Source organism: Aythya marila (genome assembly GCF_965140915.1).
Source record: "Aythya marila genome assembly, chromosome: 1".
NCBI classification, from domain to species: Eukaryota; Metazoa; Chordata; class Aves; order Anseriformes; family Anatidae; genus Aythya; species Aythya marila.
In genome coordinates, this window is record NC_139042.1 from 160,050,806 (window position 1) to 160,064,479 (window position 13,674).

Here is a 13,674-nt window from a genome sequence, read left to right on the forward strand (position 1 = left end):
CCGGCCCGGCCCCGCTGCAGCCCGGGGCCGTGTTCCCCTGTGAAATCCCCTAAAAGGGGACGTGGGCACCCAGGCCAGCACAGGCACCCCCCTGAGGAGATCAGCAGTCCTCTAATAAGGATTAAAAACGGCTTCCGTGCTGTTGTGGAGTGCGGGTGTTAGCGATGACCCCCGCAGGAAAAAGAGGAGAAAAAATAAACATAACATAGCATAGCATAGCATAACATAACATAACATAACATAACATAACATAACATAACATAACATAACATAACATAACATAACATAGCAGTGTATTAAGGCAGACGGTATTGTGCATGGACCCTGAGCCCTGGTTCCCCCGTCACAGTGGCTGTAAGCTGCAGGGCGAGGATTGCACATCGGGATCACACAGCGGCCATCCACAGCAAAGGACATGAGAAATGTCGTCAGGAATCAGCATGAGCTCAGGGGAGTTTGGGGGGAGGACACATGGGAGAAAAATTTTAAAATATAAAATTATCTAGGTAACTAAAATCAGCAGACAGGGTTAGGTGTCTATTGCCAGCAAAGCTGCTCAACAGCCTTACAGTTACCATCTCCCTCCCCATCTCACAGCTGTGCAAGAAGCAGTACGGAAAACCTGCTCCTACCTCTGACTGCTTTTACTATAATGCTGCTGTAGGGACTCAGATGGGCCTGGCCTGGGAATCCTGCAGAGTGCAGGGGAAGAGGAGTGAAAGCAAGGGACCAAGGGCACGAGGAGGAGATGGCTGGGGGAAGAAGAACTAGCAAGCATGGGACTCGGGAACACAGCAGAGAGGCAAAAGGGTCAGACAAAAGATGAGCCTGGAGAACAAGAGGGAGAAGCAGCTAGAAAATGAAAATTATATAGTACAAGGCAAATGAGAAATGTAAAGAGCAATAAGTAAATATGAAAGGGAAACAAACTGTTGGGGAAAAAGGGGGACACATTGGTGTGCGTTTGTTCGTTTTCTCTTTGTGTCAGTCTGACTCTGCTAATGAAGTCAGTGCCTAAAGGAAGCAGGAATAATAAACACCCTTATAACATATTGAATTCAGGCAGTAGCAAGTTCACCTCTTGGGAACATCACCCAACACTAAGGTTTTTCATAGGAATAGAAATGTATGCGGCTACAGATGTCAATAGCTTATTTTACAAAAAAAAAAAAAAAAATCTCTTTAACATACACAATTTAAATGCACTGTGGGGCTCAAGTAAAAGTACAGATTTCATTTAGAGACCGTCAAGGTACTTGGTTGATACGGTTAGAGGTTATTTGTGTTTCTTTGCATGTCATCTCAAATTAGTTCTGGATAGATCGGCATTTCACACAGCAGCAAGGTTCATCCTCACACAAAGAAAACAACACACAAAGAGCTGTTAAATCAGTGTGGAACCCCAGGAAAATATTTAGAAGTGGTTTGCAGATACACTCTTTGGAGAAAGATAGATAATATTTAGGTATGGTCAGAAAATGTCTTGATGAGTTTATAGGCTTGTTTAGACTTCCTTTCTGGTTTACTTGAGCAAGCTGAAAATAATTGCTAGATTAGATAAATCCTCATCTTCTGTCACACAGTGGCATATCTTTAGAAAAGGATATTGCTGTTATGCACATATGCTGCTGTTCATACCTGTAGTTTAATCCATGCTTAGTTTCTGTCACCTTGACCTGAATCCAGCCTATCAGGACAGAGGCCAAATGGGGGATTAGTGCTAGGAGTGCAAGCCCCGTCAGCCTCTGAGTCAGCAGAGCCTGAAAGCATGTAAATGCTATCATCATCCCATACAATTGTGTCAGAAACATCTGTGTCCAAGTAGCATGCTGTTTGTGTTGGAGAGCTAAAACTGTACGTAGTTGTGTGGAGATTGCCTGACAAAAATAATACTTTGGCATTGCAAAATCAGAAGATGAAATTGCTTTTAAATGCAGTAGTGATTGCACAGAGGTGTTCTCTACTTTTCTGTTCAGCGTGTACATAGACTTTTGTTTATACAACACTGACCGTCTGCCTCCTTCCCCTCTAACCGCTTGTCTACACATGTAGCTATGGTAAAAAAGGATGTTTCCCAGATGAGTACCAAGTTATTAAAATGGTATTCTAAAAAAAATAAATAAAAATAAAAAAATAAAAAAATAAAAAATGCAGATGGAATTTATTGGTCTGCTAGGAGATATCACATTTAAGTACATTGTACTCATATTACGGGCTTCAGTTCTGACTGAGCTTTCCTTTCCATTAGATTGGCTCCATTCTGGCCACAACTAAAGAGTTTTTCCAAATTTTACACATACATTGTGGGTGAATAGAACCTCTCACTCATCAGCTGAAGACACCATGACTGCATCAAATGTAAGCTCAGCTCGCAGAGTTCTTGTCCAGAGAGTATCGATGCTTCTTTCAGCAACTGGGCACTGGCCAGCTCCAAGCTTGTTCTGAGGCAAAGGAGCGTGGATCCTCTGCCTTGTAGGCTGCACATGAAAAGTAACACAACATTGCTCCACTGAGTAACTTTGTAAAACTATTGAGTTTTCACCTACATCAACAGTCCAGATACAAATTCAGGAGGGCACAATGTGAATATTCCTCTTTTCAGTGATAACAACTCTATGCTAGTTGTCATAGCAGGCAAAACCCACCTTTTGATTGCTGTACACAGTACACTGTAGCACAAGTACAGTGATGGCATGCATGCATTCGGGAAACATTTATCTCTAAGTTTAAGCTGCACTGCTAGCAGCGGGTACATTGGTAGTTCAGCGCATTTTTGGTGTGTCTAAATGAGCTGCAGTTACTGTTCAGTGTAACAGCAGGTGGAGTCCTGGGTGCCTTCAGCTGGTTTCTGGTTCATTTGTAAAATTTTGCTTCTTGGAGTTACTTGCGGGCACCACCGTGAAGTGTTTTTGGTGTACAGTGATGGTAAGGGTCATCTGTCAAATGTCTCATCCAGCGATTGTCAGCGCTGTATGGAAACCACTGCTTGGCTATGCATGACACTTCTCCTCCTATGCTAAGTTACGACATTACCATTGTATTTTCCTCTCTGCCTTTCTGTTTTCTGGGTGCTAAAACACTCAGCCCTGGCAGCCAAAAGGGCCAACCCTACCCTGGGGTGCATCGGGCCCAGCACTGCCAGCCAGTCAAGGGAAGGGATTGTCCCGCTCTGCTCTGCGCTGGGCTGCATCACCTCAAGCACTGTGTGCGGTTTGGAGTGCCCAGTATAAGAAGGCCATAAACTATTAGAGAGTGTCCAAAGGAGGGCCATGAAGATGGTAAAGGGTCTGGAGGACAAAATGAATGAGGAGGGGCTGAGGTCCCTTGGTTTGCTCAGCCCCGAGCAGAGCAGGCTGAGGGGAGGCCTCATGGCGGCCTGCAGCTCCCTCACGAGGGGAGCGGAGGGGCAGGTGCTGAGCTCTGCTCTCTGGGGACAGAGACAGGACCCAAGGGAACGGCATGGAGCTGGGACAGGGGAGGGTCAGGCTGGGGCTTAGGGAAAGGGTCTGCACCCAGAGGGTGCTCGGGCACTGGGATGGGCTCCCCAGGGCAATGTTCACAGCATCAAGCCTGCTGGAGTTCAAAGGAGTTTGGGCAACGCTCTCAGACATCTGGTCTGATTCTTGGGTGGCCCTGTGTGGAGCCAGGAGTTGGACTCGATGGTCCTTGTGGGTCCCTTCCAACTGGGGATATTCAACAGTGCTATGAAAACACTTGTTGGGGTGCATTACGCACTCTTCAAAACCAGTTACAAGCAGCTCAGAAGCGACGATGATTCAGATGCCTTTTCAATGTCTGGTTAGTCAGTGTGTTAGCAGGGGTTATGCAGCCCATGTCAGAACCGGGCAAATGTTATTAGCAGCTAGGGGGAGCCTGCTGTTTGTCGAATTGAGTTAACTTAATACAGAAGTTGAGTTCCAGGCATCTGCGTGAAACTCAGCATGACGAGACCTGTCTGCAGGTGACACGGGACCTGCTGTGTGCTTCCGTAGGAGGAAATCAGAAAGGCAGCATGACTGCAAAGCAAAACACAGTTACTGCACTGTGTCTACTCTGTTCTTGGTATAAAAATAAGATCATTTCTAATGGCTGCCGGTGCCAGCTGACAAGAGCTCTGTTTTGTGAAAAATAAATGCAAATGTTTTGTGTTATGTCAGCTATGTTAGCTATTATGCATGCCTATATTCAATTTTTTGGCACATGACCAGGATCTCTGACAATCATGTAAAAAAAAAAAATCAGCTTTGGTTTCTAATTCAGTTTTCCCCAAAAGTAATCCAAAGCGAGTCCAACTGCTTGGCACACTAACATAATGTTTGCATAGCATGTTCACACAAGCTCTGGAGGAGAGCAGTGATGATACTTCATTTAATGTTTGCAGTTCTGCTATGTCATAGCTGTAAATAAAATCCACATGACCGATTTTGGTCAAAACTGCAACAGAGCAGAATCCTGTTTTACCAGTATTTTAAAGCTGGGGTTTTCTCTTGGTTGTACAACTCTGTTACTGACAAAGAGAAACTGATGTGGGACAGAGTGATAAGAAAAAGTTTAAGAAACAACTTACATCATCAAATAAATATAAGTATTTTTATTTAAAAAAAAAATGTTAATGACACCTTAAAGGCAGTCATGACTACAGAAAAAAATATACAAAAATTACTTGTTTGTATTTGCATCTTTCCACAGTGCTGCACAAAATGGCTATGCTATGAGAAACACTGTAGATTACACACTGAGACTATTAACTTTAGTCAATTAAAACAGACAGTTTGGGGTACAGTTTAATACTACACCAGGCCCAAATTCTCTGGGGGAAAAAAAAAGGAAAGATGACTGTGCAAAACTTTCCAACAACAGTGTAACTTCATATGCTAAACATACAGCAAATTAGTCATACAAGACAGTTTGACTAGTCCTCATGCAGTCTTTATATACAACATCAACTCAGTTTGCTTTTTCAGGGATAATATACAAGTCCATTAACTCAAATTATTTTTTTCCTAGTCTTTCATTGCTGTAATGTGAAACTGATTCTTTTTCCTGCATTCTACCCAGCATCAAAGAGACCATTCGAACTTTGTTTGAAAACAAATCTATTGCTTTCTAAAAGGGAGCAATATAATTAATTAAAGGACGTGTTTTGGCATGCTGGTAAATGGAAACAAACAGACAATTGATAGATATTTGCTTGATTAATAAAGAGGAGAGCAAACTTGTCTGATTGCTATTCCTAGCTGGACTTGCTGAAGTGATTAAATTCTGTTATCCAAATTAAAGTGTTTAATTACATTAATCTGTGTTTACCTTCTGCTGCACCACTGAATCCAGAAATAAAATGTCTATATCACGATGGAAATGGGCTTGGCTTTCAAAATTCCAAGCCAATTAAATTAACCACAATCATACAACACCCCCACCCCAAAAAAAAGTTTCTTGTTCATTGAATGCAACTCCAGAAAGCACTGCCTGTGATTATACAACTGGTTTTGGATCAAGCATAAGCCTGGACTGATTCCTCTTTGAAAAACACCGCTCAACTTTAGCCTAAAATTTTCAAGTCCTTGTTTATTCTGTAGCTAATAATATGCTCACAGCCCTTACGATTACTAAACTGAAGCTTGTACTTGCATTAGATTTGTCTAGCTTCAACTTCTAGTCACTGGATCTTGTATCTTTGCTAGAGCAAGTTGTCTTCATCTATTGATTTTCTAGTCCCCAGATAAACATTTACAATTGTGTTTGAAGAAAAACATTGGCTTTTAAATATCCTTCATAGAGCACAGACAGCAGGTCTACACATGATGTTCCTGCGCAGAGACACTGCATAACACAGGCATTTTGGTGTTAAAGCAGAAAATAGTCAGATTTGACAGGGCTCTTTTAAGAACTCAGAACAAGGAGACACCCTAGGACTGCAGTAAAATGGGAAGCTGTACAAATGCACATAAGGCAAACCAGCAGTGAGAAGGAATTTAAACTGGGTCTCATTCAGTGTTGACAATGACTAATTCCCTCATTGTTGTACATCGAATTAGAGTTAAAGCTAGTGGAGGGAGCCATTACACAGCTTTCAGAGGAACCCCTGTTTAGACCTTTATGCCTAAATAGGAGAGAGGAAAATTGTGCCAACCTTCATGAGAAACTAAGTCTCCAGAAGCTTCTGAGCAAAAAAAGCTGCCAAATGCCAATGGGGCATGTATTAATATTAACTGAAGGACTTTTTAGTTAGAGAACAAAGAGAAGAGAAATAATTCATTACCAGGCAGTATCAAACAGAGAAGACGCTGGTCACCATTTGGTTGGGTGGGAGTGTTTTAGAGGCTCACAATGAGTTAAGTGCAACAGGCATACTAAGAACGACACCTGATGTGTTGTAGGAGACCATAAAAGCAAACACTATCCCAACCAGACATGGTTAATTGCTTGAGAAGTTGAAGTTCTCATTAATAGAGGTTGTGCTACTGTTCAGAATGGCCTGGGCATACGTTCTCAGCAAGCAGAGTTCTGTGTGCAGCCCAAGCAGTGGAAGTGATGCTGATACTGAAGTCATTGGCCTGGCCGTCAGCCTGCTCTTGATGCTGGGTACAGAGACAGCCGGTGTGCCTGTGCTACCCAGTCCTGCTGCTGTTTGTCTGTTCCACGCAGGCAAGAGGTAGGAAGAGCCTTCGGTGCTGCAGCTGTGCCATCATTCCACTAGGGAAGCTGCCTAGAGCACAGTTTCAGGGGTTCAGATTCACTGAAGCAAAAAAGGAAAGCAGCTCATCTTCTTGTTTCCACTTCCTCTGCCAGTGCTGGCACACCTGAGACCTTTCTCTCAGCCCCTTCAAGTCTCTGGTGTGGTGGAGAACTACCTGCTCTTCTGCTGGTTCAGTTTTCTGCCAGCCCCGTGAGCCAACACGACACAGGGAAGGCTGCAACACACCAGTGTAAGGTGAGAAAGGAGTGAAGCCAGGAGGGGAGATCTCCCTCCCCTTCAGGTGGGAAGGAGCTTGGCAGAGCTCGCAGCACTGCCGCGTGTGCACAGCTACAGCAGTTTCACCCAAAGGCTGCCTGTTGCCCTTCACATCTTCCTTAATTCCTCGATGCATGTCACAACACCCAGAGAGTTAAATACAGCACAGAAAATAACCTAGAGAAGTGCTGTGCCCATTTACCAGTCAAGGTTTAATTTGCATAAATAACATTACTCAGAGTTTACAGCTTTCTCTGTGTCTTCTGCCAGATAAAATCCAACAGAGAAACACAAGGCCTTTCTGCTTCCAATTTGGACCCAGTCAGATTTTATCAGGGCAGACAGCAATCTTTCAGAGGCCCATTGATTTTATGTTCTACCTTCATTTCGCACTGAGGACATCTCTCGGCACTGTAACAGGATAACCTTGGAGCAGAAGCCTTCGCACTCCCAGGCTGTACCACACCAACTTCCTGTGATATACGACAACTGACGACTACCTGACATTACACGTTTAACTATGTACACTAGCACGGTGAGGATTCTCCCTTTATCATGCAATAGGCAAAGGAGTTTTTCCTTAAGTAAAATTACCATACCTTTCTTGGCCACGTGCCCTTCTGAACCCATGTAACAAAATGCCAGACAAACTGCGTGTTCTTGAGTGGCCAAACCAGAAGGGGGCTGTGCAAACAAAGTAGAACAAGGACTATAATAAAGATGGCAAGAGAGCACTACAGAGGCACAGATTTCTGAGGATCACTCCCACTGTTTGTTTGTTTGTTTAAAAAAACATCTTGTGGCCTCAGGAAATGAGGAAAAAAATCACAGTCATAGGGATTATTAGTGAAATACCTGGTGGAATTCAGCAAGACGACTTTGGACTCTGAATTTGAATAGAAGCACATTCATTAGCTAAAGAAATTGGAAGTACAAACTAAAAAGATATTGCATGCCTCTTGTGGGAACAAATTATATTAAAACAGTCGAAAAGACCAAGAGGATCTCAGGTTACTTAAAGGGCATATAAAGAAACCAAGGGCAATCCTTCCTTGTGATGTGAAGAACAAACAAACAAACAAAAAAGTATTTTTTTCCTTTCAATCTCTTCAGCATTCTGGAACAGACTTTCCTGTGAGGGTAGGTTTGTCAGTTGTATCCAGGGAAGCAATCTCAGTTTATCAACTGGCTAGTAAAGGAGGTGAAGTGCAGATAGTGGGAAGGTGGGGGTGCAGGCCTGGTGCTAGGCACGCACATGGTGCCAAAATGGGCTAAGCACACGGGAAGAAAGGTCTTCCTGAACCAAGCAGCAGCAGGAGCACATGCAAGAGGTAAGACAGAGAAGGTTAAGCACAACACAATAGCTATTGCCATCTTCAAGGGATAGTAGGAATACAGAGGGTAAAAACAGAGGAAAAAAAAAAAAGATTAAGGAGAATAAGAACCTGTCTGTACAATAATTCTTCCTGACACAGCCACGGAAAAGGCTACTGGTGAGTTTGGGCTTTATGCCGTGACACCACTTGCGGCAGGACTTTTGCCTTCCCCTCCACCTTCCTCCGAGGATGGGGCAGTGCAGGGTCAGGACAACAAGGGTGTGCCTGAGCTGATCCCCTTCCGCTGCCTGCAGGCCAGGCACAATCCTTCCTGATCTCTGTGTTCAAAGCTGCAGCGCACACAAATAATTCTTTAATGACCTTTACAGTGTTTTAATTTAATTTTCTAACTGCTGAGTCATATAATTATTTACGCAGTTAATTCTGTCCTTTCTTCAGTCCCTGAAGCCACAGAAGGTAACTGTAGTCACTGTTAATTCAATAGCAGTAAAAGGTCAAAAGTTCTTCCCTTGCCTCCCCTCCCCATTCCCCTTCCTCAGTATAAGGATTTCTGAATCCCTACACCAAGTATTACAATTCATAAAAAAAAAGGCAAACCCAACACATCAAGTAATCCCCTTTCCCCCTTCTTGTAAAACCAGTGTAGCAAATACTACAAAGAAAAAAAAATCCATCATGACAGTTAATTTAAAAGTAACCTTGAACCCCAAATAATGAGAGAGACTGTTTTTTTTTTTTTTTTTCCCATTTAATACAGAGTGGAGGAGAATTCTGATTTTCTTTTCCTTTTTATTAAAGACTGTTTCACATCATGACTGAGAGCCAAGCAGAGGACTTCAGGGATTTTTTTTCTGCGGTTCTTAAAATAAGTTCTAGTAGGAAAACAAAACCACCCGTCTCCTAGTAGTGGTAGTGTATGCTAATACATTATTTCAGGAATGTTTGTCAAGAGAGTCTGCACAGTGTTTGTATATTTACAGAAGTTTAACTCCCTGCTCCCCTAAGGACGTGTTCCCTCATACTTTTTCTGCATGCTTTAATCTGACATAAGAAAAAATTCCACCATACCCAGAGTCCCACCGCCTCTCTGCTTTCCATTCAGTTAGAGAGTCCCAACAATTCAGTGCTAACAAAGGTTAACCTGAGTGCTGCCTTTCTGTTTACCTCCTTCTCCTTGCAGGTTGCAGTGCTTGAAGCAAGCGAGCACTTTGGTCTGCATGACAACACACCCACCAGTTACTTGCTCCTTTGCTCCCTTACGAAGTGGCCTGGAGATCTTGTCATTTAATTCAGTTCTTCATCGTTGGAAGCTTTATGCCGCATTTATGTTTTTCTTGAGTGTGATAAGGAACAGTGCCAGGATAGAACAACTGCTAACTGTGGTCACTAGTCATCAGTGGTCTAATTTTTGAACAGTAAACTCTTCTTGCAAAGGGTTACTAGCAGAAGCATCAAGTTTTGCTGGTGCTGAAAACCCCATATACAGTTACTCGTTAATTTAGTATCTGAGACTACTAATAAATATGACTATATAATTCAGCTTATCATCCTAGCTGGACTCACAAAAGATAATTTGCCTAACACAGGTGATACACATCATGATGTACTCCCTCCTGACCACACTCTTTACACTCCGGTCCAGTAAAAAGCACACCTTGCACTTACAGTTCCTCAGATCCCTCCCAAAGCATCCTACCTTCTTTTGTTAGGTTTGCAAAGTGGAAAAACAGTGGGATTAAGGCAGAAAACTGACATAAGCAAGCAGTTCATCACAGACATACCCAATTAGACACAATCTGACTGAACAGTCTACCGACTGCCAACTAGTATACATTTATGTATTTACACCCCCTTGAAGTCCAAGAGTCTTTGTAGCCTTCTTCATTCAGTCTGCACATTTAAACTGACAAAAACTTGTATATACACAGCACTTGAAAACAGGGAGGAAAAGAAAACAAAAACAGAACAGCCAGACCAGCAGCTTCATCTTGGTATAATCATCCTTTCTATGGCGCAAATGATATGATCCCAGTTTTTACAAAATATTGCCAGCAGTGTCACTGCGAAAAAAGTGCAGATGATATGAAAACGGCTCTTCATCATAGGAGCAATGAACTTTGCAATAGTAGAAACGCACACTAAGATGACAGTCATGAAGGCCAAGATAACATTTATGCATTTCCCCAGGAGCACTTTGGCATTAACCGTTTCGGATTGCTGTGCCTGCTGTTCTTGCTGATGGAGCTCCAGCTTCGAAACACGGGTCTGGCATGATTCCAAGGCTTCCTGGAGATAGAAAACAAGAATCAGGGCAGCTGTATATCCACACAACACTTCCTGTCTTAGCAGCAGGACCATCCATCATTAAGATTAGAAAGTGTAATTTATTTTGGACTCCTCAAACTTCAATGAGCCACCAACTCTTTTAAAAATAAATGCATGTATTTATCTACTTCTATGTATCACTGCCTGCCCAGGCATAATTAAGTCTGACAACACTGTCCAAAATGTACTATTTCCATTTTTCATGCTTCAAAAAAAAGTATCATAGCTGTAATGTTCACAGTAGATAATGTTTCCTGCATATACTGATGAGATAAAATACTGGGAAAGCTGTTGCCATGGCAGCTTCCCTTGCATTAAAACAGCATCAAAGTTAGTTTCTTTGTATACACCACAGAAATCATTACAGTAGTAACGACTCGCTGTGATACTAATTAAATCTACCGTGCAACACGTACCATTTGGTTTACACCACCTCTCTGGCCTCCAGTACTTTTGTTTTCAAAGCCACAGCGCGGGGCCTGAGCTCTCAGTGACCTGCTGATGCCCTGCTCTGTCAGCGTGCAGGCTCATTCACCCGCACCCCACGAGGACAACATGCAGTGCAGGCACCTGTGGCGATGCTGCATGGCATTCCCTCTCTCTCACGATACGTTCCACTTCACCATTTGTTCAAAGCAAGTAGGCCTTCCTCTTCTGCTTGAGGGCGAACTAAAAACAGTCTTTGTAAAATGGTGGCTGAATCACTAACCCCACACTCTGAACCTTCGCATGGAAAGGTGAATTCATTAACCACCAAATTCTGAATAGCTGCTGAATTCACCAACTTGCCAAAACGCCCCTTTTTGCTCGAGTTGTGACTTGGGCACCATTGGGTGACACCACGTAAGGCTAGTTTCAGGAGATGGATCACTGTTTTCCATTGAACCATTTTCCTTGGATTCTTTCCTGATCACACAGCAAACCCCTTTAATACAGTGTTCTGTGTAAAAACAGAAACACTGCACAAAGAGTTATTATCTTTCTTTGGCTGGGCCAGTTCTCTATGGTTTTTGGTTTACCACACGACCAGCCAGTGTTTTAAAACTCATCTGCCCAACCCCTAAGGTCAGAGTGCTCCAAAGGTCGGTTGTTACATGAAATATCCACAACTTGAATGCTTTTCCGTTATCTTAGCTTATTTGCCAAACCCCAAATTAGATAAGATTAAACAGGCCCAACCGTAGGGAGATAACAGAAGCAAGCCTGTATCAACTGAGAGACTTTTAAAACAAACTGAAGTGCTGACTGTCCCCTCAGGGTTCAGCTAATGAGCTAACAAACATTTCATAGCCCATCTACTGGAAAGCTCTGGTCTCATTCTTTATTTACATCCTCAGGATGCCTACACAGAAAGGAGTCCTGTACTTGAGACCTCTTTAAACCTACAAAGGAACCTCTGATACGCTCAGATTCAATATCATCCATTTCTCACTATTCCCAGGGGTTTCCTAACCCTCATACCAGCCAGGAAAGAGCCTCATCTTCCTGCTGCTGACCTGCTGCCTCTGCTCTCTACGGTTAGAAATGTGAGCACAGGGATGTACTGGATGGAAGGTTTTTATTTACTATCTGAGCCAGTAAGATGGCAGTCATTGAGCATCCCCCAGTCATTAGTGAATGCAAACCCAAAGGTAACGCAAAACAATGTTTTTTTACCACTTCCTCAGATTTTGGGTAGAAACATTACGGATTATACTGATGCTTATGTTGCACATAAATGTTGAAGTACATAACTACATGCTGTTCAGGACAAACTCGTAGACATTACTGGCTTTTGCCTGAAGACAGATGAGACTTCAAACAGGTGGTTTATAGTCAATCTCACACTTTTTTTTTTTTTTTTTAAACCTTAAACACAATTTACAGTAAGCCTTGTCATGTGATACAACTACACACTGGGGAAAGTCTGAGCAAGGGGATTCTGTTAGGACACTGTTAATAGACTCAAATCCTTCCTCCTCTGGTGCAAGAGATTATAACAGTCCATTCTTCATCCACAAATCTGCCTAGATTTTATCATCAATTGCAGCAGATAAAATTCTGGGTCTACTGAAACAAATGGAGGCTGTCACTGATTTAAAGGTGCTGGAGTTTCACAGTAAAAAGCAGAAAACATGGGCTTACGTGTCTCTCCACATTTTTTCTATACGAAGATGTGGGAAGATGCAAGTATTTTACAGTACAATATTTTTACAGTACACGATTTATAACAAGTGTTAGAAGTTGGATAAGCATAAGAAAGTACCTGAACATCTCGTGATCGCTCGTATGCCTGATACGCCACTTTTTCCTCTATGCTGGCTAGCTCTTGTTTCAAGTTTGCTGTCTCATGTTGATGAAGATCAGTGAGGTCATTTAACTGGTCTTCCAATCTTTCATATCTTTTCAGGAAAAAAGGTCTAAATTTAGTGCTTTCTATTTCAGTAATGCTAGGTCACAAAAACAATTACACACTTAAAAAGGCAACTTCTCAGCGTACTATGGATTCATCTGACTGGCATTACCAAGCAGTAGAGAAATCATTAGAAATACTGGAAATATTCCATAAGCATTTATTCAACAAACTCAAATCCTTTTCTGAATCTCCCTTCCTGGCAGTGGGTTTTAAAGAGCAAATATTTGCGTATCATTGGTGAATCATATGAACTATAAACCAATGGTTAAAAGGTCTCCAATTCACATTTTTCCATTTCTCACTCTTCACTCAGTCAAGAAAATATGGTTTCATGAGCAAACTTGATGCAGTTAACAACTCACAGTAGTGAAAGGAAATTAACATTTCCCTGGATCCCCTCTCGCTCACAACGGCAATGTCCTGCCATTCTGGCACATCTCTACATGGTAAACCAGTTCAACTAAACCATCAGAAAGCTGGTTTTTCTTCCCCCTTTTTTGGGGGGTCAGTTTTTAACTTGGTTTAGGAGGCAAAGAGGGAAATGCTGAAGTTGGCACAAATGACGGAGGCAAGATTGTCTAGCTGTAGAAATGATGGCAGAAGGCCTTACACCTTAGAAAGTGAGCTGTCAGAAAAGGCCACTGCCTTTTCACGGACCCAAA

General features: G+C 42.5%; 1 protein-coding gene across 2 annotated transcripts in view; it reads right to left on the bottom strand.

Annotated features, from left to right (window-relative positions):
• Positions 1–7,724: 7,724 nt before the first annotated feature.
• The window catches only part of TMCC3 (transmembrane and coiled-coil domain family 3), a 44,872-nt gene continuing 38,922 nt past the window's right edge, over positions 7,725–13,674 (bottom strand). For both annotated transcript variants that reach the window (XM_082770681.1, XM_082770682.1), the window contains exons 3-4: positions 12,863–12,998; positions 7,725–10,578 (exon numbers count right to left, since the gene is read on the bottom strand). In XM_082770681.1, coding sequence (XP_082626807.1) covers positions 10,276–10,578; positions 12,863–12,998 — 439 coding nt within the window. In that variant the 3' untranslated portion in view covers positions 7,725–10,275. The remainder of the gene's footprint in view (positions 10,579–12,862; positions 12,999–13,674) is intronic.